A 26509-nucleotide genomic window follows, 5' to 3' on the forward strand; every position below is an offset into this window, starting at 1 on the left:
ATGCATGAGCATTTAGATGGTGCCCATTGTCAACAATTTAAAGTTGGGAAAATATGGTCAAATGCATGTGATCGTAGTATAATGTATAGATAGGACCACAAGAGTTTCTTTATGAGCACAAACATGGTTAGCATGATTGTCTAGAGAACATGGGGATCTGGGAACCTAGAGAGAGAGAGAGAGAGAGAGAGAGAGATAAGAAACTGGTGTGTGTTTCTTCTCCCAAACACAAAGATATTCCTCACTATTGACCCTTGAAAATCTTTAATACCCAATGCAAAGAACAAGGAACCAATGTCAATATGTTGCTCAAATGAAGGGAAGATTGTCACTTTAAATCTCATGGCAGGAGGAGGATAGCTGCAATATCTCCTTTCCTCCTACTACAACTTAGATTGCCATCATCTAGAAATTGTTGCTTAATGAACCTAAATCAATCTCTAATACCTAATGGTAGTGAAATGGCTATCCCGTGTCACCTAGATCAATTCTCAAATGTCATGTGGTAGCAAAATGGCTCATTATTGGTCCCTCTCAATGCAATATTACAAGACTGCTTCATTTTACAACCCTCTTACATGAGCACCCAAGGTATCATGAGTCACATGCTTTGCACATGTTGATTTGTGAGAAAAACCCATAGGGTAGTGCCCACCTAAGTGACACCCTATATAAAGCCTGCATCATCAACACCCATTCTATTGCCTTGCATCATTACCATTTAAAGGGATTTTGCCAAAGATATTGATTTGGCAAAGATAGAGAAGTTGATTAAGTCTCGTGTCAAGCTATTCTACTCCGTTGCAGCCATTGCCTCTTCAATAATAAATAGTATAGAAAGGAAAAGGCAAAGGTTCAACACTTAATTACCATTCAAAACAATCGAGGATAACAGTGGACTTTTTTATTGAAGTATGCTAATCAGGATGGAAATTCATGCTATGAACAAAGTAAGACATACAATATATAATCACCTTTGCAAAACAAATCTACAATGCATATTAGCATATAAAGGAATTTGGAAAGCAGCTCATCATGATACTAATATTCTCATGCTTAAATAGCTGAAGCAAGAAATGCACAACAACTCCAAGTCAGCCAGATGCTTAAAGAATGGAATCAGTACTTCCCATATCATGAATTTTGTACAAAGAATAGACATGAAATGCCTCTGAAATGAAGGCAAACAATATTGGCTTCCGGCTAGAATCAATAAGAATGTCAGTATCAAATACAGCATAAGATATCCCCTTAATTGTTAAGAATAATAATAAGATACAGGTTCCTCATTAGTATGGGCATATATAACTGTACAGTTAACAAGTCACGTGATGCTCTTCAATGTTAGATTATGTGAGTTTGTGATTCGCCAAAATGTGTCAATGGAACGCCGCAAATAAATCACTGGTACACTCTTCCAAATCAGAAATTAATATCCTCCTCCAACTCTCAGATATATATTCAGCTGCAGCCGCAACATGTTCAAGTTTGGAATTGTTTATTGAATGGTAAGTTTTGAGTCAGGTGCAAGAAAAAACTGGCAGCAAAAGCAAACTCTTGATTTTGTTTCATAAGACTGCTTATGCTTCCATGAGTCGCTCCCACATCAATACTTCACAGACAAACTAGAGCACAAACACAATGCACCTCAAGGATAACTTTCCTACTTTTCGTAGAGAAGAAAGGGAGGTGGTGTTAACTGCTCCATGATTTCCCTGGGTTAATATTAAAACCCAAGATTCACTTTGTCTTTGTTACTATTGTTAATAGAGATGCCTTGATTAACACCAGCACCTCCACGAGTCTTGCCCAAGCGCATTCGAGGATTTGGTCCTACCGGAAAAGCCTCCTTCAAGAAGCAAACACCAAAGTGTTACTTATTTCCATTTCTACAGAGGTACACACCAAAGAGCAGATAGAAGGGGCAGAAAGAAAGTAATTCTCCTGGATGCCCACATAGAAACATGGGAAAAACATCGAAATATTCTTTTGGATATTTTCCAGAATACCCTTAGTCACTAAAGAATTACCAGGACACCCATTCGTAGTTGTAAATATTGTACGGAGGTAATTTTTCATGGCTTGAGGGTATTCTGGGAAATAACACAACAGAATTGGACATTTTGGTGTTTGTCCCAAACAAAGCAGCATAAATGCTGAAGAAAACCTGGTCTCCTATATTAGGACCTCCTGAGTGGAAAAGAATAGGTCGGCATCGTTTATCCTCGTTCATCAGGCTTGAATTCTGAAAATGAGCAACCAGGGCTGATTTTCCTTGTATTCGTGCATAGGCTAATGAAGCCACCTTTTCACTGTTGAATTTTTCCCATCTTTTACCATTAAATGCCTGAGAAAATAAACCATTGGGTCAAAACAACATACTAGCATATAACTCTATAATTGAGCAGTAGATAGAAATCAACAAAGACCTGGTAAAAGGAGACAATCTTTGAAGGTTCTGTCATATTGATAAAAGCATAACCAACATTGCATTTATTCTGCAAAGAGAAAGAGATTCAACATTGAGATTATGGGTTTCTTCAACATTTCATACTTTCTAAAGAAATTATGGAGTAAAAATCCAATCAAACCTTAAAGTCAATAGGAAGGTAAATAAAATCATATGTCCCTTTGTGTTGCTCATCTATGGCAGCCAACAGCATCTTTGATGTATACCTGTGTATAACCACAAACCGCTTAGAACTCAAATTTCTGACCCCAACAGTGTTCCATTTCTACATTATGGTTTCCAAGCTTCAAGTTTGAAGAACAAACAAGATTCAAACTAATTGCTGAGAATCATACTTGTTTGGTATATTTTTGATCATGAGAGTGGTGCGTATGTCTCCTCCTTGCAGTATCTTCTCAATGTCCAGCTCATACTGTTTTCTATCATGTTGTGCCAGTGGATTATCAGTTTTACGGCTTCTACTACCACGTTCCATCCCACCCCAATCAGAAGCTGCATCAACTGCTGGCTTTGAAGTTGAGCTCCCTTTGGGCTGTTGTGACATCAGCCATAGGTTAGGATAAACAGTATGGTCCACAAATCCATTACCCAATATGGTATTTGGCATAACACGACCAAGACTGCTTGAGAACTGAGGTTCCATTGAATTCTTCCTTCCAAATACTACTCCAAGGGATCCACTGTTTACTGAGAGAGGTGTTTCAAAGGATTCCCTAAAAAATGTCTGACGTTGATCTAAAATGGGAAATGGTGCTACAGGAGCAGAGCCCACTGGATGATGATGATGATATGCTGATGGACTAGACCCATTGTTTGGGTTAACATCCACAAATGGAAAATGATTAACAAATCCACTGACACCCAAAGACTGTGCAGCTGAAATATCTTTATGGTATAAAGAATTCAGATTGTTCCCTAGAAGCCCAGTGACTGGTAAACTCTCTAGTGAGCATGCTTGCAGTGAAGCTGGCAAAAGACCTGGTAAGCATCCAGCCAAAAATATGAATGAGCATTCAGACTACAGATTTCTGGATCGTAATTTAAATTTCACGTGAGATGGTATGGCATTTGCCTCCATTTGGCGATCGAAGCAATGGCACGTTGTTGAAATTGGATATGCCCATTTTTGTCAGATTATTCGAAATCATTTGGGCTCTCAGTGCTGAAATAGTTGTTGCAGAGCTATGTTGCACAGCTTCCACAAGGCCATGACCAAATTCAGAGAAAGTGTTTGGCCAACCATAGGATGCTGGATTCATACCACGCCCCGTATAGCCCAAAGAATTTGAAGCTTTAACTGATTGCATGTTTTCAGTGAAAGAACTATCATGAACTGCAAGGTTTATGCACATACAAAATCAATATATATACTCACATCAAAAGTGTATAATCTAAAGTGTTTCATCGAGTGAATGCACGTTCATGCCCTACACATCCAGATTGAAAGATTAACCATGAAAGGAAACAAGTCACTCAAACCTGACGAAGACTTGGTAGTAACTGGAGAGCTAGCATTAGAACTTTCCTCTTGTTCCAATTCATGTGTCAAGTGCTGCATAAGACTATTCAAAATAAAGATAAGAATTTTTCCAAAGAATGAATTTGAGGAGTTTTCAGCATGAAATGTACCTTTTGCGCACACCTCCTGGCCTACTAGGTTCCAGTTTAATACGTTTGCCTGCGATGTCACACCTATTTAATGCTCTAAGAGCTGCTTCAGCAGATCTTACATCATAGAACTCTATAAATTTGTGATGTCGTTTGTGTGGTGTTTCACGGATCTGTGAAAGACAGGAAAATGCAGAATTAAAAATAAGACCATAACAATCCATTCATCATAAACTTATTTTGAAGTCATGCACGTCATTACTTACCTCTTTAACCTCACCATAAACCCCAAATATTTGCAAAAGGTCATCATTAGATACTGATGCATCAAGATTAAAAACAACTAGTGTCCCTTGGTTCACATCTTTGTCAGACGGGTTATCCTGTAGAATATCATATAAATAAACAAAGATTAGCGGATAGAAGTAGGTGCATTTGTGATTGTGAGTATTCAAGTTAGTCCTTCTGTCAAGTTGAACATTATACCAAACTATCTCAAGATAACTTAGATTTCAACCACATAACTTGACAGATTACTTCTAATAACTATGTCTCATTTTAACACGGTGCACCTTGGGTATAGAGAAATGTATGTCCAGTTTCCGGCGTCGCAAAGCTTTATTCTGAAGAGCTCGCAAAGCACTTCTAGCGGCCCTGATATCATAATAGGATATCATGACAAAACCACGATGTTTGCAAGCAGTGTACAGTGTACGAATATCACCATATTGCTGATTATGGAAAAAAATCCCCATGTAAGTTTTTCACATAACAAATTTTCTTTTATCGTTTCTCTTTTCTAATTTTTTGCAATTATACCTCGAATAAGGTTCGCAGCTCAGAATCTTCAACGCTGCTGTTTATGTTCCTTACAAAAAGAGTTCTTGAAGGGTGCTCACCAAAGGGATGCTCTCCTATACCAGAGGGTGTTCCGCCTACAGAAAGGGAGTCAACACCTTTTTTTAAGTCTCTGCTTAGATCTTGGGCTTCACCTTCCAGCTCCATACCACCTCCACTACTAAAAAGGTCCAACTCCTCGTTCTCGCCTATGAAATTAGCTGTGTTACTGCCATCCTGATCAGTAACCACACTGGAGAAAAATTCATCGTCACTTGGAAGTAAACTGCTGATAGTCTGCCACTCAAAACCTGAAATTTCGAACTGCTGGTTCTTGATTGATTGCATATTAATCCTTGATCCTCCAATGGCAGTAGTGTCTGGAGCCGATAAGCTCACTGAAAGACATAGAGGTTAAAATGTCAAAACATATCATAAGTGAAGAGCTGTTTCATCTAGATTGCAAATGCATGTATGTGCATGTGCTTATGATATGATAGTGAAGTAGTCTCACAAAAAATATCTTGGGAATCTGTAAAAGGTGCATCAACAACGACATGAAAAGCACAGTAATTTGCAAACAAAAGAACAAAATGGATAGCTTACACTTGTCTTGTAAGAACGATGATAATCTATCTTCAAGATCCCCATGATACCCATTTGTGATACCACCCATTAAATCGGATGGTGCAAACGAAGATTGCCCGGGAGATGCAATCCACGAACCTGACAAGAAGTTTGTGTTCTTAGCTAGACCAAACACATTGTTACCAGAGTCCAGCTTGATTGAAGATTTCTTTGACCAATCATCACCATGATAAGACCAGTCCGCTTCAGCAGCCTTAGATATTATAACTGGATAATCTGATGACCTACTTCCTGGAGCCATATATTCTTTGGGTTTTTTTCTGAGTCACCACTAATCATATATTCCTGGCATTAATCCTCCCCAGACAAAGCTTCTGCATCAACACAAGGAACTTTTCAGGCAAAGAAAATTTGCTGCATCAATACACGGACAACACATTTTTTCAAAATCGCCTACAAAATAAGCATTAATGCCCAGCAGAAAAGAAAAACTACTGAGATGAGGTAGATTTCTTTGGGCTCATGCAGACATCCAGCCGCATATGACATCTGAATTACGCATTAGCATATATGATCTCTGAGTAAAAAAAACTTTCCTTTAAAACATGACCATATAGAACTGCGGAATATGCAATGTGAAGATATCATTAATCATGGTGATGCCGTGTGTAGGATACTGTGATCTGATAAAGGACGCCTTCAGTGAGATATATGACTGGCCACATTCAATCTCAACAAATATGGCCTTCTAATTTACTTATACAGATTCTGTATGATGTGAGAGGTTAATACTCAGGAGATGTAAGACGTACAGGGTCACAATTTTTCAATTTCATTGTGTATGTTTGTTGGCAATGATGGCTAAAATAGGAATTTCTCAAAGTTCCTTACACTTGTTTAGAATTGCCCATGGCATACTTATTCATCACCTCCCTCTACCTACAAGAAGTAAAGCTAACTGATGATGAAATGTCCTATACCTGTGGTAAAGTTTCTGGACATTACACCTTTTGATTCTTCAGATAATAATGTGAAAATTTTGAGGTTGATATTCATAAAGTAAATAAAATCAGGTAGACGCATATCAATTTTCAGCTAAATTTCAACCTAATTTGTGATATTTTCTCGTGCTTGACTAAGAAGGGAACTTGGCCAATAATGCAAACAATTCTTTACCAGACACTGGTGGAGAGAATTTCCGAGAACTTTTGGGCTTCAAACAGAGCATTTATTTTTTCGAATATCACAAAAAGGAAACTCAAAGAAATGCTGAAACTTGGAAAACTACATACATAAATTTCAAATATGTACAGATAACTTAGTGTAATGAGAGAAGATTATTTCAATTTTGGAGTCTCCTCACAGAATGCAATGTTTCGTGTAAAAAAACTTATTTAGCTTGTGCTACAAAGGAAAGGCCAAAACAAAGCATAGCACAACATACACATAACGAAGAGAGATTTGGATAGATTACCTGGCAATATCCTCTACGGAGTAATCAGAGGAGACAATACAGACTGGAAGCTCCTCTGACACTCCGCAAGAGGGCAATTTTTCCCTGTACTTAGCTTTCAGCCCTAAAATCTTTCAAATTGGAACAGAGTAAGGAACAAATTCTACAAAGTTGTGAATCCAGTGCAATTCAAGAAGCTTTCTATTTGATCCCGTCAAGACTAGAATACTCATATTTTTCCTCAATGCCTACGGCTGGGAGGTCAAGCTTTTCTTTTTCCTCAGCTCAGAATTGCATAGAATCTCGAGAAGAGAGCAAGTACCCACTTACAATAATGGCCTAACCGATCTGATCCATCACAAAAAAAAAATTAAAAAAAAAAATTAAAAAAAAAAATTAAAACTACTGATGATTATCCCTGCTTAGGTTCGAGTTTGCTTCAGAATTGGTGGCTTTGGTGCTGAAATTGGGGGGGAGGGGTAGGGGCGATGGGAAGGAGGTGATAAGATTGAGAAGGGGGGGGAGTAAAACAGAGAAAGGAGGAGAGACAGGGAGCGTGTGTGTGTGTGTGTGTGGGTGGGGTGGGTGGGTGGAGGAAAGGAGGGAAAAAAAAGGTAAAGGTAGGAGGGGAGAGAAGAGAGATGGGGAGGGAATTGAACCTTTCAAAGTTAGAAATATCTTCTTCTCTCTAAAGCAAGCAAAGCAGAAGAAGAAGAAGTTGTGACACACAACTGCAAAAAAGACAAAAAGAAGAAACACACACACTCTGTGTGTGTTGTGTGTGTGTGTGTGTGTGAGAGAGAGAGAGAGACAGAGAGAGGGAGAGACAGAGAAATAGAGAGATGGATTCATACATACATACATACATACACACACATATGATACATACATACTTGCATGCATACATGCATGCATGCCTTCAAGACTCGCACGCCACCAAAAAAACTACTCTCGATACACCAAATCGATGTGATGATATGATCCGATCTGAATCCACTCCAAGGGTCGCGCAACCAGCCCATGCCTGCTGCTCCTTTTCCACCACGGAGAGAGAATCGCCACCATCGCAAGCTTTTGAAATCGGTGTAGGTTATCGTCGCGATCTCAACATTAATGAAAGTTGTTGGATGCAATTAACTGTTCGTGTTTGTAGGATATCTCAAGCATTTATATAGGCTTGTTAACCATGATAAAAAGTCTTCTTGTCCTTGCCTTGTTATCCCCTCGCTCTTATCCATTCTCCTCCTTTTCTCTACCTTTGTGAAACTCTCTCGACATTTTTCAGTTCTTTTGTTGCTACAAGGGAGTCAACTTGTCACTTATCCCAAGCTTTGTACCATGTACCAAGTTCACTTGTCTATATTGCCCATATTTTTTTGATACTTTTTCGTGTAAGACTTGAGAATGGCATGTTTGCGTTCGTAAACATGGATCTCCTAGAATGATGGGATAAAGAGCCTTATTGATTCATTTCATCGTAATCTTGATCCTTGCAAAATTTTGTCTTTTTCTTCCTTGATGACAACTTCTTGTTCGTCATAACCTTTAGGATTTCAAACTACACCTACTAGGATATATATATATGTGTGTGTGTGTGTGTGAGAGAGAGAGAGAGAGAGAGATAAAATACAAGTTCTCGTGTGGATGTGATATCGACAAGGCATGATGAATAAGAAGATCAAACTACGGTGATAACATGATTGGTATATAAGCCATGAAACACCATATTGTTATTAAGTACCTAGTCCCAAGTATAATCAGGTTGTCTAGCCATTCAGTATTGGCCCGAATACATATTGTTGGGCGCGTTTTTTTAGGGATTTATCTATTACACAGTACACCTTTTTTAGGATGCTTTTTTATGTTTGTCATCCTTTTAGAGGTTGGAGAAGCAATAGTGTGATCATGAACTTTCTTATGATTGAGAGTGATCCCAATAAACTTTGTCCTTTTTTACTAAGTTCGCGTATGAAAACACACAGAAGTTTGTATGTATTTGTGAATTTGTCTTATGTGTGTATGTATTATTGAATAAAGTGGAGATGTTACTAGTTGTTTTATGAAATTAGAACTTGGTGATAAAGTTGGTATGCGCGTTTTGCAGAGTAGCTCTCTCATTGACAAAACATCTAATCACATTTTTGGAGTTTACATGTTTCTTTTCTCGTGGTTGCACAATGAGATTACAAGAAAATATGAATTTATTTTTATTTATTTTTCAAAAAAACATCTACTTCCATTAGTTAAGAATGTACAAAGGAATCATTTACAACTCATATCTTACAAGACATCTTGCATGTCAAAGGAGAAAATAAAAGCTTAGCAAGCCACATGAGAATTCTAAGTTTTGTAATTGTGAATCGGGGTGTATATATTGAATGCAAAATATGTTAATGTAAGAACAATGACAATAAACTAATTTGCAATTTTCCAAACATCCTAATATCTCACGATGTGATAACTATACATTCATTACAAGACAAAAAGAAGTGAATCTTATCTTAATGTAGACAAATTGTGCCATACATAAACACCAACCTCAAACACACATTTCCATAGATTTTAAAATTTAGGAGAAAGGGGGCTCCAATCACGTGGGTTTTCATTGATTGCTAACGAGAACTTCAAAGACCTAAAATTGTTTGCACAAAAAACTTATGATGAAAACTCACACATTCTCGTGTCCATGTTGATGCAATGTATGGCTAAAGTCTTAAATATTGATTATTGTTGAGAACTTAAAAACCGATTAGAACACAAAGACAATATGCTAATTTAAAGCACTAAAAGGAAACTTTCCAATGCAACAATTTATTAAATAATAAGGGAGTTTTATGTTGACTAATGTCTAATTATTCGATTCGCTCATGGGTGCTCTGCATAAAGTATTTATACAATTTTAAGCAAGCTCTTGGTATGGCTGCATAGTTTCATGGAACACACTTTTGGGAAAGTGCTTTTTAAGCTATCATTAATATGTTGCAAGTGGTCACGAAGCCCGCATATCAAAGAGAAAAAATTTGATCACTTTGCCAATGTTTTTGGCTCAATAAAACTCGCTATAATATTATTTGAAATGTGCAAGTGCAATGCGTTCCATTATGACACCGAATCTATGGACCATGGGTTTTACACTAGATATGGAAGTGTTCATACACTACCATTGCTGTCATTACAGTTTTCAGGAGTACGGAAGGAAGTCCAGCCAGTATGGAGATATTGAGTAGTACCATTGTATGTCACATCTAGAAGGCTTGGTGCTCTCTCGTTTTCCATCAACGTAAAACACCACCAATTGAAGTGGTTTCAAATATTTGGTTAGACATAGTTCATACTTTGAAGGGTCAATGGGATGGTATAGTTGGAGATTATGAGGCTAAAATTGCTCAACGGCATGAGTTTCTTATTATCTGGTCAACTACTCCATTCAAGACAGCCAATTACGACACTCCTTATTGACATTTTCAGCCGCCGAAATGGTTGTTTCCCTTGCCGATCACATAGAGGTTTAAAATCTTGTAAAATGTTTATACTAATGACAGGATATCTTTTTATAAATAAAATAAAAATGTGCAAGTGCAAATTAGCATTAATCCTAAAGTCAAACGTAAATATATACGTTACTTGAATGATGCAATATAGATGAAAGTCCCAATATCATAACATTAAAATGGGATCACTACTTGCAAATGAAAGAGACATTCTAAATGCCTACATGGTCCTAAAAATATAATAGAATTGCATGTTAAACATACATATATTTAACTATTAATATTGTTTATTGAGAATGTTATTTGCATATAATAATATCATATACATGCGCTAGATGTTCATTTTTTTTTTCCAAAATGAAGCTACTTTCCCATTAGTTAGGAAGGATTATTACAAAGAGATTGTACAAGGAGGCTTAAACATAGATCGGGGAATCTCTCTCCGATCAAGTTCAAGAAAATGAGACTAGTTACATCGCCTTTCGGACGGACTACTTAATGTAAGTACCTATAGCTAAAAACAATGCCCTTCAGTGATGGCTAGCACGAGACAACTCCTGGGGTCGACAACGAAGGGAGGGTGGTAAGTGAGACGGAAACAGCCAGCGTGGGGACTGGTAGTTCCACCACGGGCCACTTCCTCCTTGTGTCACATTGGCGTGTTCCGCCATTTCTGCCAAAAGCGCAAACGAGCAGTAACCACTTCAGTGGAATGGCTGCAAACCTCGTCTAATTGCCCTCGTAGGCAACTGATAAGCGCAAACCATATGTCCATGATCACTTCCTCTGGGGGCTAGACCAGATCCTGAAAGACTTTTAGGCAACGCGCTTTCCATACATACCACTGGGTGAAGCCTACGATCAGCATCCAAATGTCTGAGAACCTAGGGGATGCGGATTGCAAGCCTCTCTCAAATCGAATCTTGGCGATTTTGCCTCTCATGCATACGTAGCACCAACTATCCGCATTGAAGGTGTCCATCCACCTATCAACGGAGTGATCAAGCCATGCCGCAACACTCGACGATGTTGTTCCTTCCACTTCACATGTCGTAAGGAGGCGAGTCACTCTATCCCATACCTTTTGAGCTTGAGGGCAATCCCACAGACAATGCCTCAGAGTCTCAATAGGTGAATGGCAAAGTGGGCAACCTAACGAGTTTCTAAAATGTCAACCATAAAATATATTTTGGTTTCTCACAAATTCTAGTTATAGAAAAGACGTGAAAGATGCAATCAATATTGTTTACAAGAGAACTGATTTGTATTGAGTGTTTGATATAATATTTTGTGCAATAGAGGATGTAATAGCTCGAGACACAAATAGGGTGAAAGTTATCAACCATAAAATATTTTTGGTTTTCTCACAATTTCTAGTTATAGAAAAGACGTGAAAGATGCAATCAATATTGTTTACAAGAGAACTTGTTCGTATTGAGTGTTTGATATAATATTTAGTGGAGTGGAGGATGTAATAGCTCGAGACACATCAACCATAAAATATATTTGGTTTTCTCACAAATTCTAGTTATAGAAAAGACGTGGAAGATGCAATCAATATTGTTTACAAGAGAACTTGTTTGTATTGAGTGTTTGATATAATATTCTGTGCAGTGGATGATGTAATAGCTCGAGACACAAATAGGGTGAAAGTTATTTGTCTATAAGGTGTAGACTAACATTAAGCAAAAGTAACAATAAATTAATGAACAAAGAACTTTAGACCACCTCATGGTGAAGGCAAGAGATGGATTTGAGTTCCCACTACACTCTAGTGTTCTATACCACTAAATTTAGACACGGATCATACCGTGGGGTTGAAGCAAAAATAGGCCCACATGTATGAATCTAGAGCTTTGCCGCATTGTCACAATCTTTATCAAAATTATAAAGATGAACCCCTTCATGAATGTAGCTAACATTAAGCAAAAGTAACAAGAAATTAATGAACAAGGAACTTTAGACCACCTCATGGTGAAGGCAAGAGATGGATTTGAGTTCCCACTACACTCTAGTGTTCTATACCACTAAATTTAGACACGGATCATACCGTGGGGTTGAAGCAAAAATAGGCCCACATGTATGAATCTAGAGCTTTGCCGCATTGTCACAATCTTTATCAAAATTATAAAGATGAACCCCTTCATGAATGTAGCTAGCCTTCTTATATAGGTTAAACCTTAGGCCATTGTTTATCTATCTCATACCTATTGCACTATTATGAACGATAAAGTAATGACACACTCTAAAGTTATCTCCCATAGTAGGATTGAAAATAACTCAATCCTTACTTTCCGTTCTCAATGAATTAGCCCACAATTAACCCTAAGATTAGAGAACTATGGTTACGATTATAGTCCTAAAAATAGATCTCTTTGTACAAATGACTCACAATGTTCAAGACCTTTACTAATAAACGTCTCGATTGAGATTACACATTTTCTCAATGTTCAAGAACTTTATTAATGAACAAAATTCATGTGATGATTGGGTCGGGTTGAATATGTTAGAAAACACAGTTAAATTGATCAACAACAAAGCGTTGTATCAAAATACATATGAGCATTGGGGCAAAATGTGCATATTTGATTGGTCACATAATTGAGGCCCCAATGTTCCCTATCACATCGAAGCGAGTATGAAATAAGCCACGTGGAAGCAATGGTTGGGATGTCGGATGATGGATCTTTATTAAGAGACTAATTAAACTCTAAGAAGAGCTTTAAAAGTACACATAAAAACATATAAGCATGTTCTCTATTGAACGGGGAAACCACGCATCACGAGGATAGGGTCGCGAAACTAGAGGATCGAGAGTGATTGCACAAGCACTCTTGTCCAATCCACTCCCAATTCTCCATAATAACATATTCTAGGTATTCTCAGTCTCATTCCATGCATTAAGAGGGATAGTGTGTCCCCACACTTCTACTCCATGAAGCAAAACCAATGTTACCATGGGATTGACATTAGCGTCACTTCCCATCCACAATTAATATAATAGCTTTGGTTGCATTGATTTTCCGACATATAACAACTTCTCCAATTATTTTGAAGCCTAAACTCAAAGCATACACTCCATTTATTTGTGGACGGTATTTTGTTATGTACACATGATGTAGATGAGGGTAGGCCACTAATATTTACAAAACATAAGTGAAGGGTAGGTAAATTAATGTTAGAAAGGGACTAACGTGATCGGATAGAGAAAATGATAGGTGCATGCACCATCATGATATTGACAACCAATGAATGGAGAGTCTAAAAGTACATCTATTGGAGTGTATAGGAACCCTCATAAGACACATCGTGTTAGAATGTTTAAGGCAAAATACACATACATAGTCAATGACTTTCCTCACTTGTACCCCCCACGCCCACGACCCATCACACATTGAAGAGAATGTGAGCTAAGTTGCATTCAACCAATACTAGAGAGGTGGACAAAGCTATGGGTTGTACGATGAGTGTAGTTTCCTTCTTCCACGCTGAATATTGTAATAAAGTTTGATGCAACATATGCAATATAATGTGTGAACCATGAACCACCCCATCTTTATCGAGTTGTGATATGATGACATTGCGAAAAAAACCTTCAGTGGAGAAGAAACTCGAGATTAATAATAATGCTAGTGGTTACGTGTGAGATTACGACAGAATTAGTTCAAGACTAGTGAAGGCCACGAGCGGAAGAGTGAAAAGTTGTGACGAAATTTAATGTGATCAACAAGTGTGATAACTATGTATGAGGTGAAGATAAAGCACCTTACACGTTGATGAAAAAGGGAGTTTGTATGTGTGTGTTTGGTTCGGTTTTTATTATGAATAAATGGTTTGGTTTGGTTTGGTTTGAAGGCCAAGAAACCGAACCGAACCGGAACCGGGCCCATTGCTATTGAAAGCAACGTAAAATGGGCGCCCAGGTGTGAAACCTGAGCATTTGATTTCCTCCTCCTCCTCCTCCTCCTCCTCTTCACCTCTTTTGATTTTCCTTTGCTGATTCGGACACTCATTTTCCTTCTTCTGGTTCTTCTGAAACCTCCGAGGAGCAGAAGGATCGATCTCTTCATTCGTTTGCTGCTGCTTCTCTTCAGGTTCTCATCTGAAGTCCTCCGTCTCGTCTTCTTCAATCGCTTCTTTTCTTCTCTTTCTTTCCTCGTGGCATTCTTTCAGTTCATTCAGCGTGTCGTCATTCTGGTGATGATAAATATAGAAACGGTTTTGAGCTCCGTTTATTCCTTTTCCTTGCATTGCATCATTGATTGGAATCAAATATCACATTGTATCGAAATATCTCCTTTGCTTCCAATGGAGCGTGTTTCAAGCAAAATCTCAGTTTTGTTACTTTTGGTTTCTAATGGATTCAGCCAAATGCAAAACAAATCAGTTTTTCATCTGCAAGGAAATGCAGAACTGTGAACATTATGTCCACCAGTCTAGTTAAATGCCAATATTAATTGTTAAGGTAGCATGAACATGAGCATTATAACCAGTACTTATAGTTTTCAATGAATTCCGTAACGATAAAAAAATTCCACTTTTAAACTGCCGTGGGAAGATATTGTATGAGCATCGTAACATGCATTATGAAGCAATCTAAGCTGTGTTAGTCCTTGTTTTCAATTGATTTATTCTATGTAAAATTAAGTTTCTCAGTATGCGAAGGTAGCATATGATCAATGTGAGCATGAATGTGAACATTAGGCAAGATGGGAGAATGCAAGGAAGAAGGCAATAGAGAGAGTTTCTGAATAAGGAATGATAACCTTGAAATTCAGATTCATGCATTCTTGGCATGTTAAGAAACTGACTGAAAATTTACATTTGATAGAAAATTCCCCTGAAAAGAAAGAGTAAACACTTTATCATATAATGCGATCCAGAGAAGAAAGAATGTTATGCTTTAGAGGTGCATCATTCTCATACATGCACATCCAAACAGTGTAATAAGATAGCCTAGGGAGGGAAACCATAAGAACAAAATAGAAGAATTTGAGGAAGAAGAAAAATCTCTGGCAGAACATTGAAGGTGAAGAAACTTCACATTGCACAATTATGTTTCCTTTCGGGCAAACTATGAGAGAGACATACAGATCAAGAACCGGATTTCTGCATTGAATTGTGGTTGAGGACACCATTCAGAATACTGATAGTAAACTGTGAAGACTGTCAAGCATATAAATGTTAGGGGACCCAGGAAATTTATGTGTGCAATGCATAGGGACCGAGGAACTTTGATTGAACTTTATTGTTTTGATGTGATTTTCATACCAACAAAGAATGTCGGGGGACAAGTAATAGTTCATGAATTATATATGTACATTGTTATTTTGTATATTGTATATGTGCATTCTGAAATCTCTTCTATGCTTTTTCTACTGCTCTGCTTTTTAAGCTGGAATATTCTGTTTTATGTAGTTTTGAGAAGATGGGAAAGAGACTAGGATTGTTTTCTGACATTGGCAAGAAGAGTAAAGGTGAGTACATATTGTTTTTAGCATAACCCAGTCTCAATCAAGTAGGTTATACTGTATCCACTGATTTTCAATCATGTTTATTTTTCACAAGAGACAGAATTTAACTCAAAAGTGCTCATAGCTGCTTAAGCTGGAATATTTGGTCTTAATTCTGAAAGATTGTAGATCTGTTGATTTTTTTTCTATATCTTTTTGGAGAACCTATTATCATTTAATAGGACCTTAATTTGTTCTGAAACATTTGTTCACAGCCTTGACCTTAAAGGTGAGTACATATAGAACTGTCTTCTTGTCTCTATATTTTTTGTTCTTGAAGTTCTATATGGTCTTTCAAGGGCTAATTTATTATTTGAGTTGTATATCTTAGAAAAGAAAACATTTTTTTTTCAATAAACAAGCATTACAGTTGCAGGTCAGTAAGCTTCCTTTGTCACAATTTGATCCCAAGAACCATAAATTGTGTTAGTCAACCAATTCTAGCATTTGAATGATGTCTTCTTTCTTTAGAAGATTGTGATCCAGTGCAAACTGCTCATCCAGAGACAGATTCAATATATTATTGTCTTCAACGCCCTTGTTTCTTTGGGTGAGGCACTTTCATGTATAATTCCTGACAACTCACTCTGTCCTTGTAATGGTTGTCTAAAGCATTATTATCTATATATAAACTGTGTGATAATGTCCAGTCTATTATAATGCGACGTCAAATAATTTTAGAGAGCAAGGATATATGCATTTCTAGGCGCTTTGTTTATTAATTGGCTTGAAGGTCAAGGCTGTGAAAGGTAAATAGTGTGGTACCACAAAACAGCATTTTAAAATTGATCATATGTATGTGAAGACACATGTTAGTATTTCCATTTGTTTATTTTTTCTATATTTAGGAAGCTCTTTATTTATTTTTATAACTGCTTTAGGAAGTTCCTGTTTAAATCTGCCAATTTGGTGTCTGAATTTTCTAATGGGGATAATTCATCTGTTTCTTCTTTTCCAGATCTACTGTACAAAGATTATCATCAAGACCATAAAATCACAATCACTACAGAGTCAGAGACAGGATTGGTTTGTTGCATTTCTTTACTGCTAATAGTTCTTTTAGACTCGAGGATTATAATGAACGCTAATGGTTTCTAAGAAATTTAATATTGCTATGAGGGTAGTCTCTTTAGTTTCATGTCTTAAAAGTTAGAATATGTGAAACATATTTATTTTTTGGAGTAACTTTTAAAATCATGTTTGCATGCATGCATGTTTATCAGTAGAACACGATATGTAAATCTGTATTTCTGTATGCAACAACATACGACATGTAGGCCTGTACTTATGTATATGGGAATGTACTTATTCAAAATGTGCTTATATGTATGAGGAATTATGAGAGAGAGAGAGAGAGAGAGAGAGTTTTGTTTACAGACATTTACCACAACTGGAGTTAAAAAAGGAGATTTATTTTTTGGTGATATTGTGACAAAGCTCAAGAAAAGGAATGTAACAACAGATATAAAGCTAGACACAAACTCACGCGTATAATTCTATTTCTCATTCGTATTTTTTATTCTTCTGCTTTTTGTTTGTATTTCTATTTTCTTAAAATTTCAGTCCATTTTTATTGTCATGGACTACTGAGATGAGAATAGATGTTTTTGCATCACATAATACATTATTTCATGCCTTGCGTATTTGGGAAAGGCTGTATTTAATTGTCTCAGTAGTCAAGACCATGTGAATTGATAAATGTTTGTTTGGCAATGATTAGGAGGTCATGTGCTTAGCCCATACATTCACTAGGATCTAGCAAAATAGCTTCGAATGAACCCAAGTCTCTTAGCTAGTAAAACTATGCATTTACCACCAGAATAAGCCTTTGCAGAGAGAGTGAGGGAGAGAGGAAGAGAGATATCTTTTGGAGGACAGCTTGGCCCAAAACTCTGTATCTCAGCAAATGCTTGTATTGGACCTGGAGTAAGGTTTATTGGCCGTGTTATTCTCAATGATGTGCAAGTCAAGGTTAAGATTTTTGAATACTTGTTATCATTTTTAGCTCTGTCGAGCTCAATATGCGAATGGATGTGTGGGATACCCCTTGTGGACATTGGAGAGGGGGCAGGGACAGGACGTAGTAGATTGTATATCCATGTGGCTGGTATGGAATGCTTGTGGATGTTAGTTATGCCTGGTACTTACTGCTGGAGGGAGATAGTGAAATTAGGTATTCTTTATTAATAGAAAAGGAAATCATGTTGAGAATCAAGCTCAACTTGTGTAAACATGTGCTATGAAGAAAAGCACAATGTGTGAAAAAGTGTGTGAGCACACTTTATTGTAATCTGTGTAGTTGTTAAGAGTGAATGTGGTCAAAGAATGTCACATATTCTTATGACAAAATCGTACTTGAGTGGATATCTCTTGATTAAATTCCACCAACACATTTAATGTGGCAGTCCTTTGAGGACTTGTGTATAAAACCCCCTTGGCCCATTGTGTTGTTGATGATCTTTAGTTAATTAATATAGTTTTCTCTTCGGTGCATAAGCTGTCCATCCCCGTACTGTATATTTTCTTATTTTCTGGTTATTCTCTCTGATTTCATCTTTTCCGCACACACCCACTCTTAAACAGGCACTTTGCTTCCGCATACTCAACTCTCAACTCTGCCAGAGTTAGATTCTTTACGAATCAGATATCCAGTTAACTTATATAGAAGAGTGTTATATTAATATCTTGAAGCTGCACTAGATATTCACAACAGTCACAGTGGATGAAATCACCCCAGGTCTGAAGATCCATTCAGTTTTACAATCCCAGATCCAAATTCAGGAAAGGTATGCAGTGTTTCCAGATGTTTCTGCTATAATTGTTGTTTTAACATTTCTATGTGTTGTTTCTAGATGGAGGTGCAATATCTCCATGATCATGCTATGCTAGTCTTCAATGTAGTATTGGCATGACAGCTGTCCTGTAGTAGAAGTGAATGGTGCATTTGGTAATGGAAAATTCGTTATCGGTGGTGAAGTGACTTTTGACACAAATAAAGTGGTGAAGTGGCTTTTGACACAAATACAGGATTGCTAACTAAGTACAATACGGGTGTCTGTATCTTTCAACCTGATTTCACTGCTTCTGTTCTCTTGTATGACCTCCATTTGACTCCAATATAATCTAACATTCAGTAGGGAAATTTACTGAAATACCTATATTGTTTCACAGAATTCCCAAAATAACTTTCATTTGGCAATTTTGTGAAAAAAGCAGTTGTAGTTCGGGATATTTTCCTATACATTACATTCATTACATCATCCGGTCTATATATGTTTTCTGATGTCATGCAGAATGGATAAATGTGATACAGTGAAAGCTTCTTATGTTCAGAACCTCAGCTCTAATAAAATGGCGGTGGCGGAAATAGCACACAAGTTGTCTAAGAATGAGAATACTTTCGCTATTGGAAGTTCTTATGCGTTGGATGCTCTGACTATTGTGAAGAGTGAACAATTATGGTATGGTAGCAGGTCTTATACAACATGAATGGAGGCCAAAATCAACGGTATTGCTTTCAGCTGAAGTTGATTCAAAAGCCTTGGATAAACAAGCAAAGGTTGGCCTTGCATTGGCTTTGAGGCCCTGAAGGATAGCTATAGGTTCTCTCTACTTTCCTACCAGAATTATTTTGGATTTTTGTCAATAACTTACGTATATTCAGATAAAATGTCACTACAAATTTGTGTTTTATCAACATTGCTAGCCAAAAAATCAATTTAAACGTTATCCAAGCTGTAAAGCTCACAAAGCAATTGTGATACAACTCTGTAAAAACAACCGAACTCCTTGGTCCGAACATATATTTACAGAAAGAACAAGGGAGACATATAGATCTCTTAACTAAAGAGGCCAATTTTTCTTTGGACACATAGCTCACATCAAATGTGGAGAAAGAGAGGAATCATTTCGTTATAGGAAATGAGGAAGCCTAGTAAAGTGGTTATTTATTGCAAAAAGGAAACTTTAAAGCCATTGGATTCTTTCACATGCAACATCCCTAGGAATATGCATTTAAGATTCTCTCGAACATGAGCAACAAGCAAAGTAAATTTACAGGGGAGAAGCACATCAGAGATTGAGATTGACAGAAACAGAACACAATAATGTAACTCAAATTATGGGAGTCCTCATTGAGGTTATCTTATTAGCGAGTCTCCAATACCTCTTCAAAGAGGTATTCACACATTATTCTATGTCATGCACATGTACCACCCCTTGCTCGAGCACTCTTAGGATATCCTTCAATACCAACTTCAACTTCAAGACCAGCTACATAATGGAGAACATGTTTTTATCAATATTTACTCTTCTTGCAAAAAAGGGAGTAGATTATTTTAAAGAAAATCTTATTGCATCTGTGCACTCAAGTGCACGTATTTGGTTTCCAATCAAATTAATTGTAATAACACTCGCTTCTAAGGGCAAGAGATGTTTTTGTCGATACTTGTAATACTCCTAAATATTACGAGTGTTAATTGGAGCCCAGATCACAATTAACTACTATATTGAGTGTGAGCACTAAAATATCTATATTATCACGCTCATTTTTTATTAACAAATGAGAGTCCATAATCAGTGGTCATAATCTCTAATTAATTGTGCCATTTAAATTGAATTAGCAAGGAGTATTTTGGTAATTTTGCTTAAACATTGGGGTAATTTTTGGGAAACTTAGGGGTATCACTGTAGATAGCGGAACCATTTGTGTTATTCTCATGTCTCTTATCATTAAAGCATTGGCAATCGTTTGTCTATATTTTTGAAACACAAGATATTGACATCAACCCATTAGATCTACAGTGGGCATGCTTGTGATGGGTTGTCATGCTTCTAGGGAGCAAAAGCTAAATTTTTTTGGAGAGTTTTGTAATACTTATTGTCCGAGCTTAAATAGTATGGATATATCAAAGTTTAGCTTTAGCTCATTGTCTAAGATTGGTAGTGGCATTAGTACAAATCTCATCACTTGATTATTTTGACGTTTTTGTGAGAAGTAAAAAGTGAGGACACACTTGATCTAAGCTTGTGTATATTCCCTCCATTTGAATTTTGCTAAACTACCTACCACCCTAAATACAGATTGACCCATATGATATGGGTTGTAGGGTTAGACACAATGATATGGAGGGAGTGTTACCTATACACACCACTTTGCCAAAGATAATGGTTTAAGGTTCAGCACCTTAGAATGCTACATAAAAAGCATTTTTCTAAACTCATTGTGTATATGAATGGTAATTTGAACCCAAACTTTAAATTTCCACAGTAAGGTTTGATGAAGTTCAAGTTTACAAAACAAAACCATTGCTTGAATATGTTGGTGTTGTATTGTATTTGGGCAATCCTAGCCTTGCTGATTGCTTTTAGGCACTAGAGACTATTATGTCTAAGAAGATAAGAGTGGAGGGAGATGACAGTCCCTTTATACATATGTATATATATACACGTATGTGTGAGCGTGCACATCATATAATCAGCTAACACTATGCAATAATGATAATAGAAGAAGAAACAATGTAAGGTACGGAAATGCACTCTTATCAAAATCAGAAACTGACAAAGAAATAATATTAGAGTGACTTACTATGATGTTATAACGTGTGCGTATGTATCTATCAGGCATTTAGGGTGTCATAGTGACTCTTCTAAATAAGGACCCGATATAAGGGATCAAAGAAGGTTTCTGATTCAATAACACTTTAGCTATCTCAATATGATTCTCCTAAATAAAGACCCAATATAAGGGATCAAAAGAGGTATGTGATTCAATAACCCTCTAGATATCTCAATATGATGTCCTCATTATGCGTGCGTGCGTGCGTGCGTGTGCGTGTATATATACATCACTACAATCTTCAGATTTAGGATTTGTGTTCCAAAGTCTCTCCTTAAACTGTGACTAGAGAAAACAATAGAGATAAGATGAGGAATACAATAACCCAATCAAGGCCACTTGGCATGGCCTTGATATCTCACTTGTTATACACATGGATATATGATTATATTGAGAACTATTGAAAGGGTTTTAGGGTTTACAACTACCATTTTTGCTTGTATTATCATGTAGCATATTGCCATATCTGATTCTTCGCACGCACACACATATATTGATGACAATTTAGGGTTTGGAACACTTCTATTAGTATATCAATGTATGAGGAATGTCTCATACCTAGCATATATATTGAGCACAGTATTAGGGTTTAGGGTCTAAGGAGACTCTGAAACATCTATTTTAGGTTTAGTAACACTACTTGTAAGGAGCCCCGTGAGATAAACTTGGCATTTAATGATGGTATTGTGCACACGAAAGCCAGGCATCACCGTGAATCCCACCATGGGTATTGTATCGGTAACACTGATACCGACCATTTGCACTATGCTTTCCATATAGAGAGGAGAGAAATTTGTATCTCTCTTAACCTCAAAGATCTGAGCTCGTCCGGGCCGAAATGAGAAGGCCAACTTATGCAACATCCACATGGACTTTGCGAGCTCGACAAAGCTCTGATAGAATTGCGTGTTAGGGTGAATGCCGTTGCACACTTGTTCCCTATGCTTGAGGTTCCCAAAGAATGATTCTTCCATCTTTGGATGAATGAGTTCTACAAACCTCTTGAGACAATACTTCCCAAAATCACATTCTGGTTTTGCCATGACCATTTCTGAAGGATCTCTAGTTCTACACTCTTCAAATTCCTTGAAACACACTTCTTGGCTTCTATAACAAGACGATTTTTCATCATCATCATCATCATGGACGCCAAGGTCCTCTCTTTCAAAGTTGTTGAGCATTCGCTTGGAAATGTAGGATTCGAACACAAACTTCTTGTGGGTTTCTCGTGCATAGTCAATGTTGGGCTCAATTGAATTTGCAGCTGATTCTAAACTCCATTGGGCCCTCTTCATCAACGATATCAAGAGCTTTGCAAAGTTCTTCAAGGCTTCAGAAGCTCCTAAAACCATAGATTCAAGCAACTGAGGAGATGGGCCCAAGGATAAAGAAGTTCTACTATCAGAGATTTTGAGGGTGGGTTCTCTCAGAGATAATAGCCTTTGCTCGAGCTTTTTCACCTTCTTCTCAAGCTTCTCCCTCTTGATTGTGGTGTGCCCTAGCGTTTCCTTCAAGTCTCGGATGATCCTGTCTTTGACTTGGATCTCGGCCCGAAAGCTCTCCATGATCCAATCATAAGGAGATATTACCGAGGTTTTTGTCTTTACAAGGTCTTCTTCGTTTATATTATGAGGGGAGCTAATGGCGGCCATTCGGGCTCGATAGATTTGTTTGAGCTCGGAGAATTTATTGAGCTCAGCGATCACAGTGTCATTTGCAAGGCGAGATTTCTCAGAATCATATGGGATATATACTGAATGGAGGTGAACAAATGCATTCTTAAGTGAAGACACAGTCGAGAAGACACTCGAAATGAGAGCTTCCATGATGTGGAGCTTCAACGAGGAATCGCTAGTCATTTTCGGGGACTCACTCATATCAGCCGATGCTTCTCGGCCGATGGCAGCAAATGTACCTGACAATGGTGTGGCATCACAGAAGAAGTCATCAGGATTGAGGAGATTCTTGCTTGTGCCACCATTTGACTTGTCACTGACATCGGAAGATGGAAGAACATGTCTCTCACCAATGTCACCATTTGATTTCTCACTGGTGCCACAGTTTGAGGTCTCACTGATGTCGCCATTAGACCTCTCGCTCATGTCACTGCTCGACTTCCCACTGATATCATCACCCTTTGAATTTTCGGCTCTGTCACTCTCGAAGACGATGGATTTCTCATTGTACGTAGTAGGCCATGCCTCTGATGCTACTACAGCTGCAGCTTTGTGTAATGATTTGAAGCTATGGACTGTGTTTTGTTTGTGAAAAGTATCCATGTTCGGGCTCTTGGAATGCACCATTACCACTGTTTCCATTGTATCTCCAATCTATGTAGACATGGAAAATCGACAAAAAGAGATGGAATAAGTAGAAGAGATGATTTGATGATAGAGTTTGAAGTTGCAGTGGTATTGAGGGTTTTGTTATTCTTTCTGATTCAATAATTTATCGTAACTAACAGATGTTGCAAGTTTTGTATAGCTAGAAATGCTAGAGCTTTTCGAGGGGAGAAAAACTACTGACCAATTTAAAGTTTAAGCAGAAAATACTAAGTTTCGGAACACCTAATTAGCAGGGAAAATCCTAAATTTTAAGTTTCAACATGGACAAAAGAAGTTAGGATATTGCTTCCTTGTTCCAATCACACGGGAAACTAAACTATGAATATCTGATAAGTATCATTTACAAAATATGAAGATAATATATCAGAAAATGGGGGGAATGCAGATTAAATTTAGGGTTTTCTTTTCCCTGATTCGACATGCAGAAAAAAATCAAGGTTTGCATGTCCCCTTAGTGGCAGAATCCCTAAATTATGAAGCTCAACATGAATTTCTTTTCAGGGTTTTCTACCTTACAACCACGAAATTGGCATAATGAAAAGCAAATAATATTTTGTTCAGGATTGCTACTTCTTGTAAATGTAGCAAAGGCTTTAATAAAAAAAAAGGACATAATTACCTGCAAGATTAGGGTTAGTGTTTCTGCTAGAGCTTTCAATGCATGAAAAATTGCAGCCAAAATTCTAGGGCTACTTCCGTTCTTCCCGATTTCTGATTGCGCTGAATAGGAAATGACCAAAGCTCATCCAATATTAAAGAAAGCTTCCTGGAAGCCCTAAATGCAAGCATTTACTTGAAATTTTCCTTGTCTTCTCCTTTGGTGTCTGATCAGAGGCAAGGATGGAGACTGTTGAGATGAGCCTTAAATAAATAGGATGGAATGAATAGATAGATAGATGGGAAGAAGAAGAAGAAGAAGAAGAAGAAAGGAGGAGGAGGAGGAGGAGGATATGGAAATGACAGTGGGTGCAAAGGAAAGAGAGAGGTGACCAAAAAAAGAGGGTATGGAAAATCAATGAATGAATAAAACTAATAAACAAATGGGAGAAGAAGCTATGGGGGGTGGGGGGGGTCCAGAAATAGACATAGCAGCTGCAGCAGCAAACAGCTCAGACCTGCTCTGTTTTTGCTCTGTTTTTGCTCTGTTCTGTTCTGCTCTGTTCTGTGCAGAGAAAGAAATGATGGGAGGCTTCATCTGATTCTGTGAAGAAAAACCAAAGACAGGAGGAGCTCATAATAATAATAATAATAATAATAAAGAAAAAAGCAAAAAAAACAAATTAATATTTACACCTCTGTTTATCTGTCTCTATAAAAATGTTTGTTTACTTTTATTTTTATGTTTTGTATTTTAATTTGTAATTTTATTCTGGTATGTCATGTCTATGTATGTATGTATGTCTTTGCTCTCTTATTTTCACCATAAATTTACAATCATATTTATTTCCTGTATTTATGTGTGTTCGTATATTTATTTATTTATTACGTATATGTATTCCTTTAAAATATGTGTATATAAATAAATAAATATGTACTGTAGATAGATAAGATAACCCCCCCCCCCCAATTTCCATATATATTTATTTATGCCATTTTTTTAGTGCTCTCTCTCTCTCTCTCCGATTTTATTTTTCTTCCTAGTATAATTAAGCTCTATAGAGAGAGGTAAATAGGCTTGTGTCAGATTTTGTTGAGCTTCTTCATGGACCACACAGCCCAAGCCAAGACCCCAATGAATGGGAAAGTTAAAAGAGCAAAGAGCAAGAGAAAGAGCAAAAGACAAGAGAAGAGAAGAAGAGCTGGGCCGGCCAATTCATCGTGGACTCCCGGCCCGACATTTGGCTCGCGTACCCTCAATTCCCTTCCCTTACGAGCTCAACCCCAGATATAAATCCCCCACATTGGTTAGTTCATAGTCCCGAGCGCGAGAGCCTTCTTCGCGCACTGTCAAAAACTCGAGTGGGTCTTTTGGCAAGAATCGCCCATTTCTATGGCATTTCCTTGTTCGTAATGTCCCATGTAACACGTGTTTATCGTTTGGCCTTAGAAGACGTTAATATATCTTTCTTTCTCTCTCTCTCTCTCTCTCCCCAACCCATTCTAATGCCGATTCCTATTATTTCACCTTCTCCATAGCTACGTAGTAATGACTAGTCACATATCTTATCTTTTGTCTCCTTCCTCTCCCTTACAATCCTCAAACGTTAGAGCAAGCATGTGAATCTTTGTTTCGCCTTGTGTCTTGGTGTGTGCATGTACATGTCCTATAGTATTTCTAATCTAGCAACCAGTAACAAATTTGCATGCCTCCCCACCCTTTGTGGATGCATTATGGTCATACCGATTGCCATCGTGATAAGACATTGTATAGTAAGTCCCTCCCCGAATCCCCAAATCCTCAAATGTTTTCGAGGGGATACATCATTCATGAGGTTTCTAAACTACATATTGCATGGCATAGCCCTCTCAAAACAATAACATATGTGCCTCTAGTAAACAACGTGATTATTGTTCCCTATATAATTTTACTTCCCACATACTTTGAACTCTTCTCCATTCTCCTTGCATTTGTGTGAATTAGTCAACT

General features: G+C 37.4%; 2 protein-coding genes and 1 pseudogene across 4 annotated transcripts; 1 reads left to right on the forward strand and 2 right to left on the reverse strand.

Annotated features, from left to right (window-relative positions):
- Positions 1-1108: 1108 nt before the first annotated feature.
- On the reverse strand, positions 1109-7294 carry LOC147868757 (protein MEI2-like 5). Its single transcript, XM_087323141.1, has 13 exons — positions 6978-7294; positions 5522-5877; positions 4898-5313; positions 4651-4809; positions 4345-4461; positions 4100-4251; positions 3950-4032; positions 3543-3803; positions 2806-3448; positions 2592-2676; positions 2430-2498; positions 2168-2347; positions 1109-1849 (listed from the first exon to the last, which is right to left on the reverse strand). The coding sequence occupies exons 2-13, from the start codon at positions 5802-5804 to the stop codon at positions 1727-1729; spliced, it is 2571 nt and encodes an 856-aa protein (XP_087179267.1). The 5' UTR covers positions 5805-5877; positions 6978-7294; the 3' UTR covers positions 1109-1726.
- A 7148-nt stretch (positions 7295-14442) lies between these two features.
- LOC147868758 (mitochondrial outer membrane protein porin of 36 kDa-like) lies at positions 14443-19756 on the forward strand (annotated as a pseudogene). Its single transcript, XR_015530086.1, has 8 exons — positions 14443-14541; positions 15866-15924; positions 16919-16986; positions 17338-17448; positions 18661-18746; positions 18813-18931; positions 18967-19054; positions 19254-19756. The product of XR_015530086.1 is annotated as a mitochondrial outer membrane protein porin of 36 kDa-like (transcript).
- A 2137-nt stretch (positions 19757-21893) lies between these two features.
- On the reverse strand, positions 21894-24796 carry LOC147868759 (protein GRAVITROPIC IN THE LIGHT 1-like). Of its 2 annotated transcripts, none has more exons than XM_087323142.1 (2): positions 24542-24796; positions 21894-23907 (listed from the first exon to the last, which is right to left on the reverse strand). In XM_087323142.1, the coding sequence occupies exon 2, from the start codon at positions 23893-23895 to the stop codon at positions 22174-22176; it is 1722 nt and encodes a 573-aa protein (XP_087179268.1). In that variant the 5' UTR covers positions 23896-23907; positions 24542-24796; the 3' UTR covers positions 21894-22173. The 2 variants fall into 2 exon arrangements, with proteins under 2 accessions (XP_087179268.1, XP_087179269.1); XM_087323143.1 differs by having other exon boundaries at positions 21894-23900; positions 24534-24796.
- Between the last annotated feature and the right edge of the window lie 1713 nt (positions 24797-26509).

The sequence above is a fragment of the Azolla caroliniana genome, unplaced genomic scaffold, assembly GCF_043228905.1.
Source record: "Azolla caroliniana isolate FFs.n. ecotype wild unplaced genomic scaffold, voAzoCaro1.0.p SCAF_1, whole genome shotgun sequence".
Lineage (NCBI taxonomy): Eukaryota > Viridiplantae > Streptophyta > Polypodiopsida > Salviniales > Salviniaceae > Azolla > Azolla caroliniana.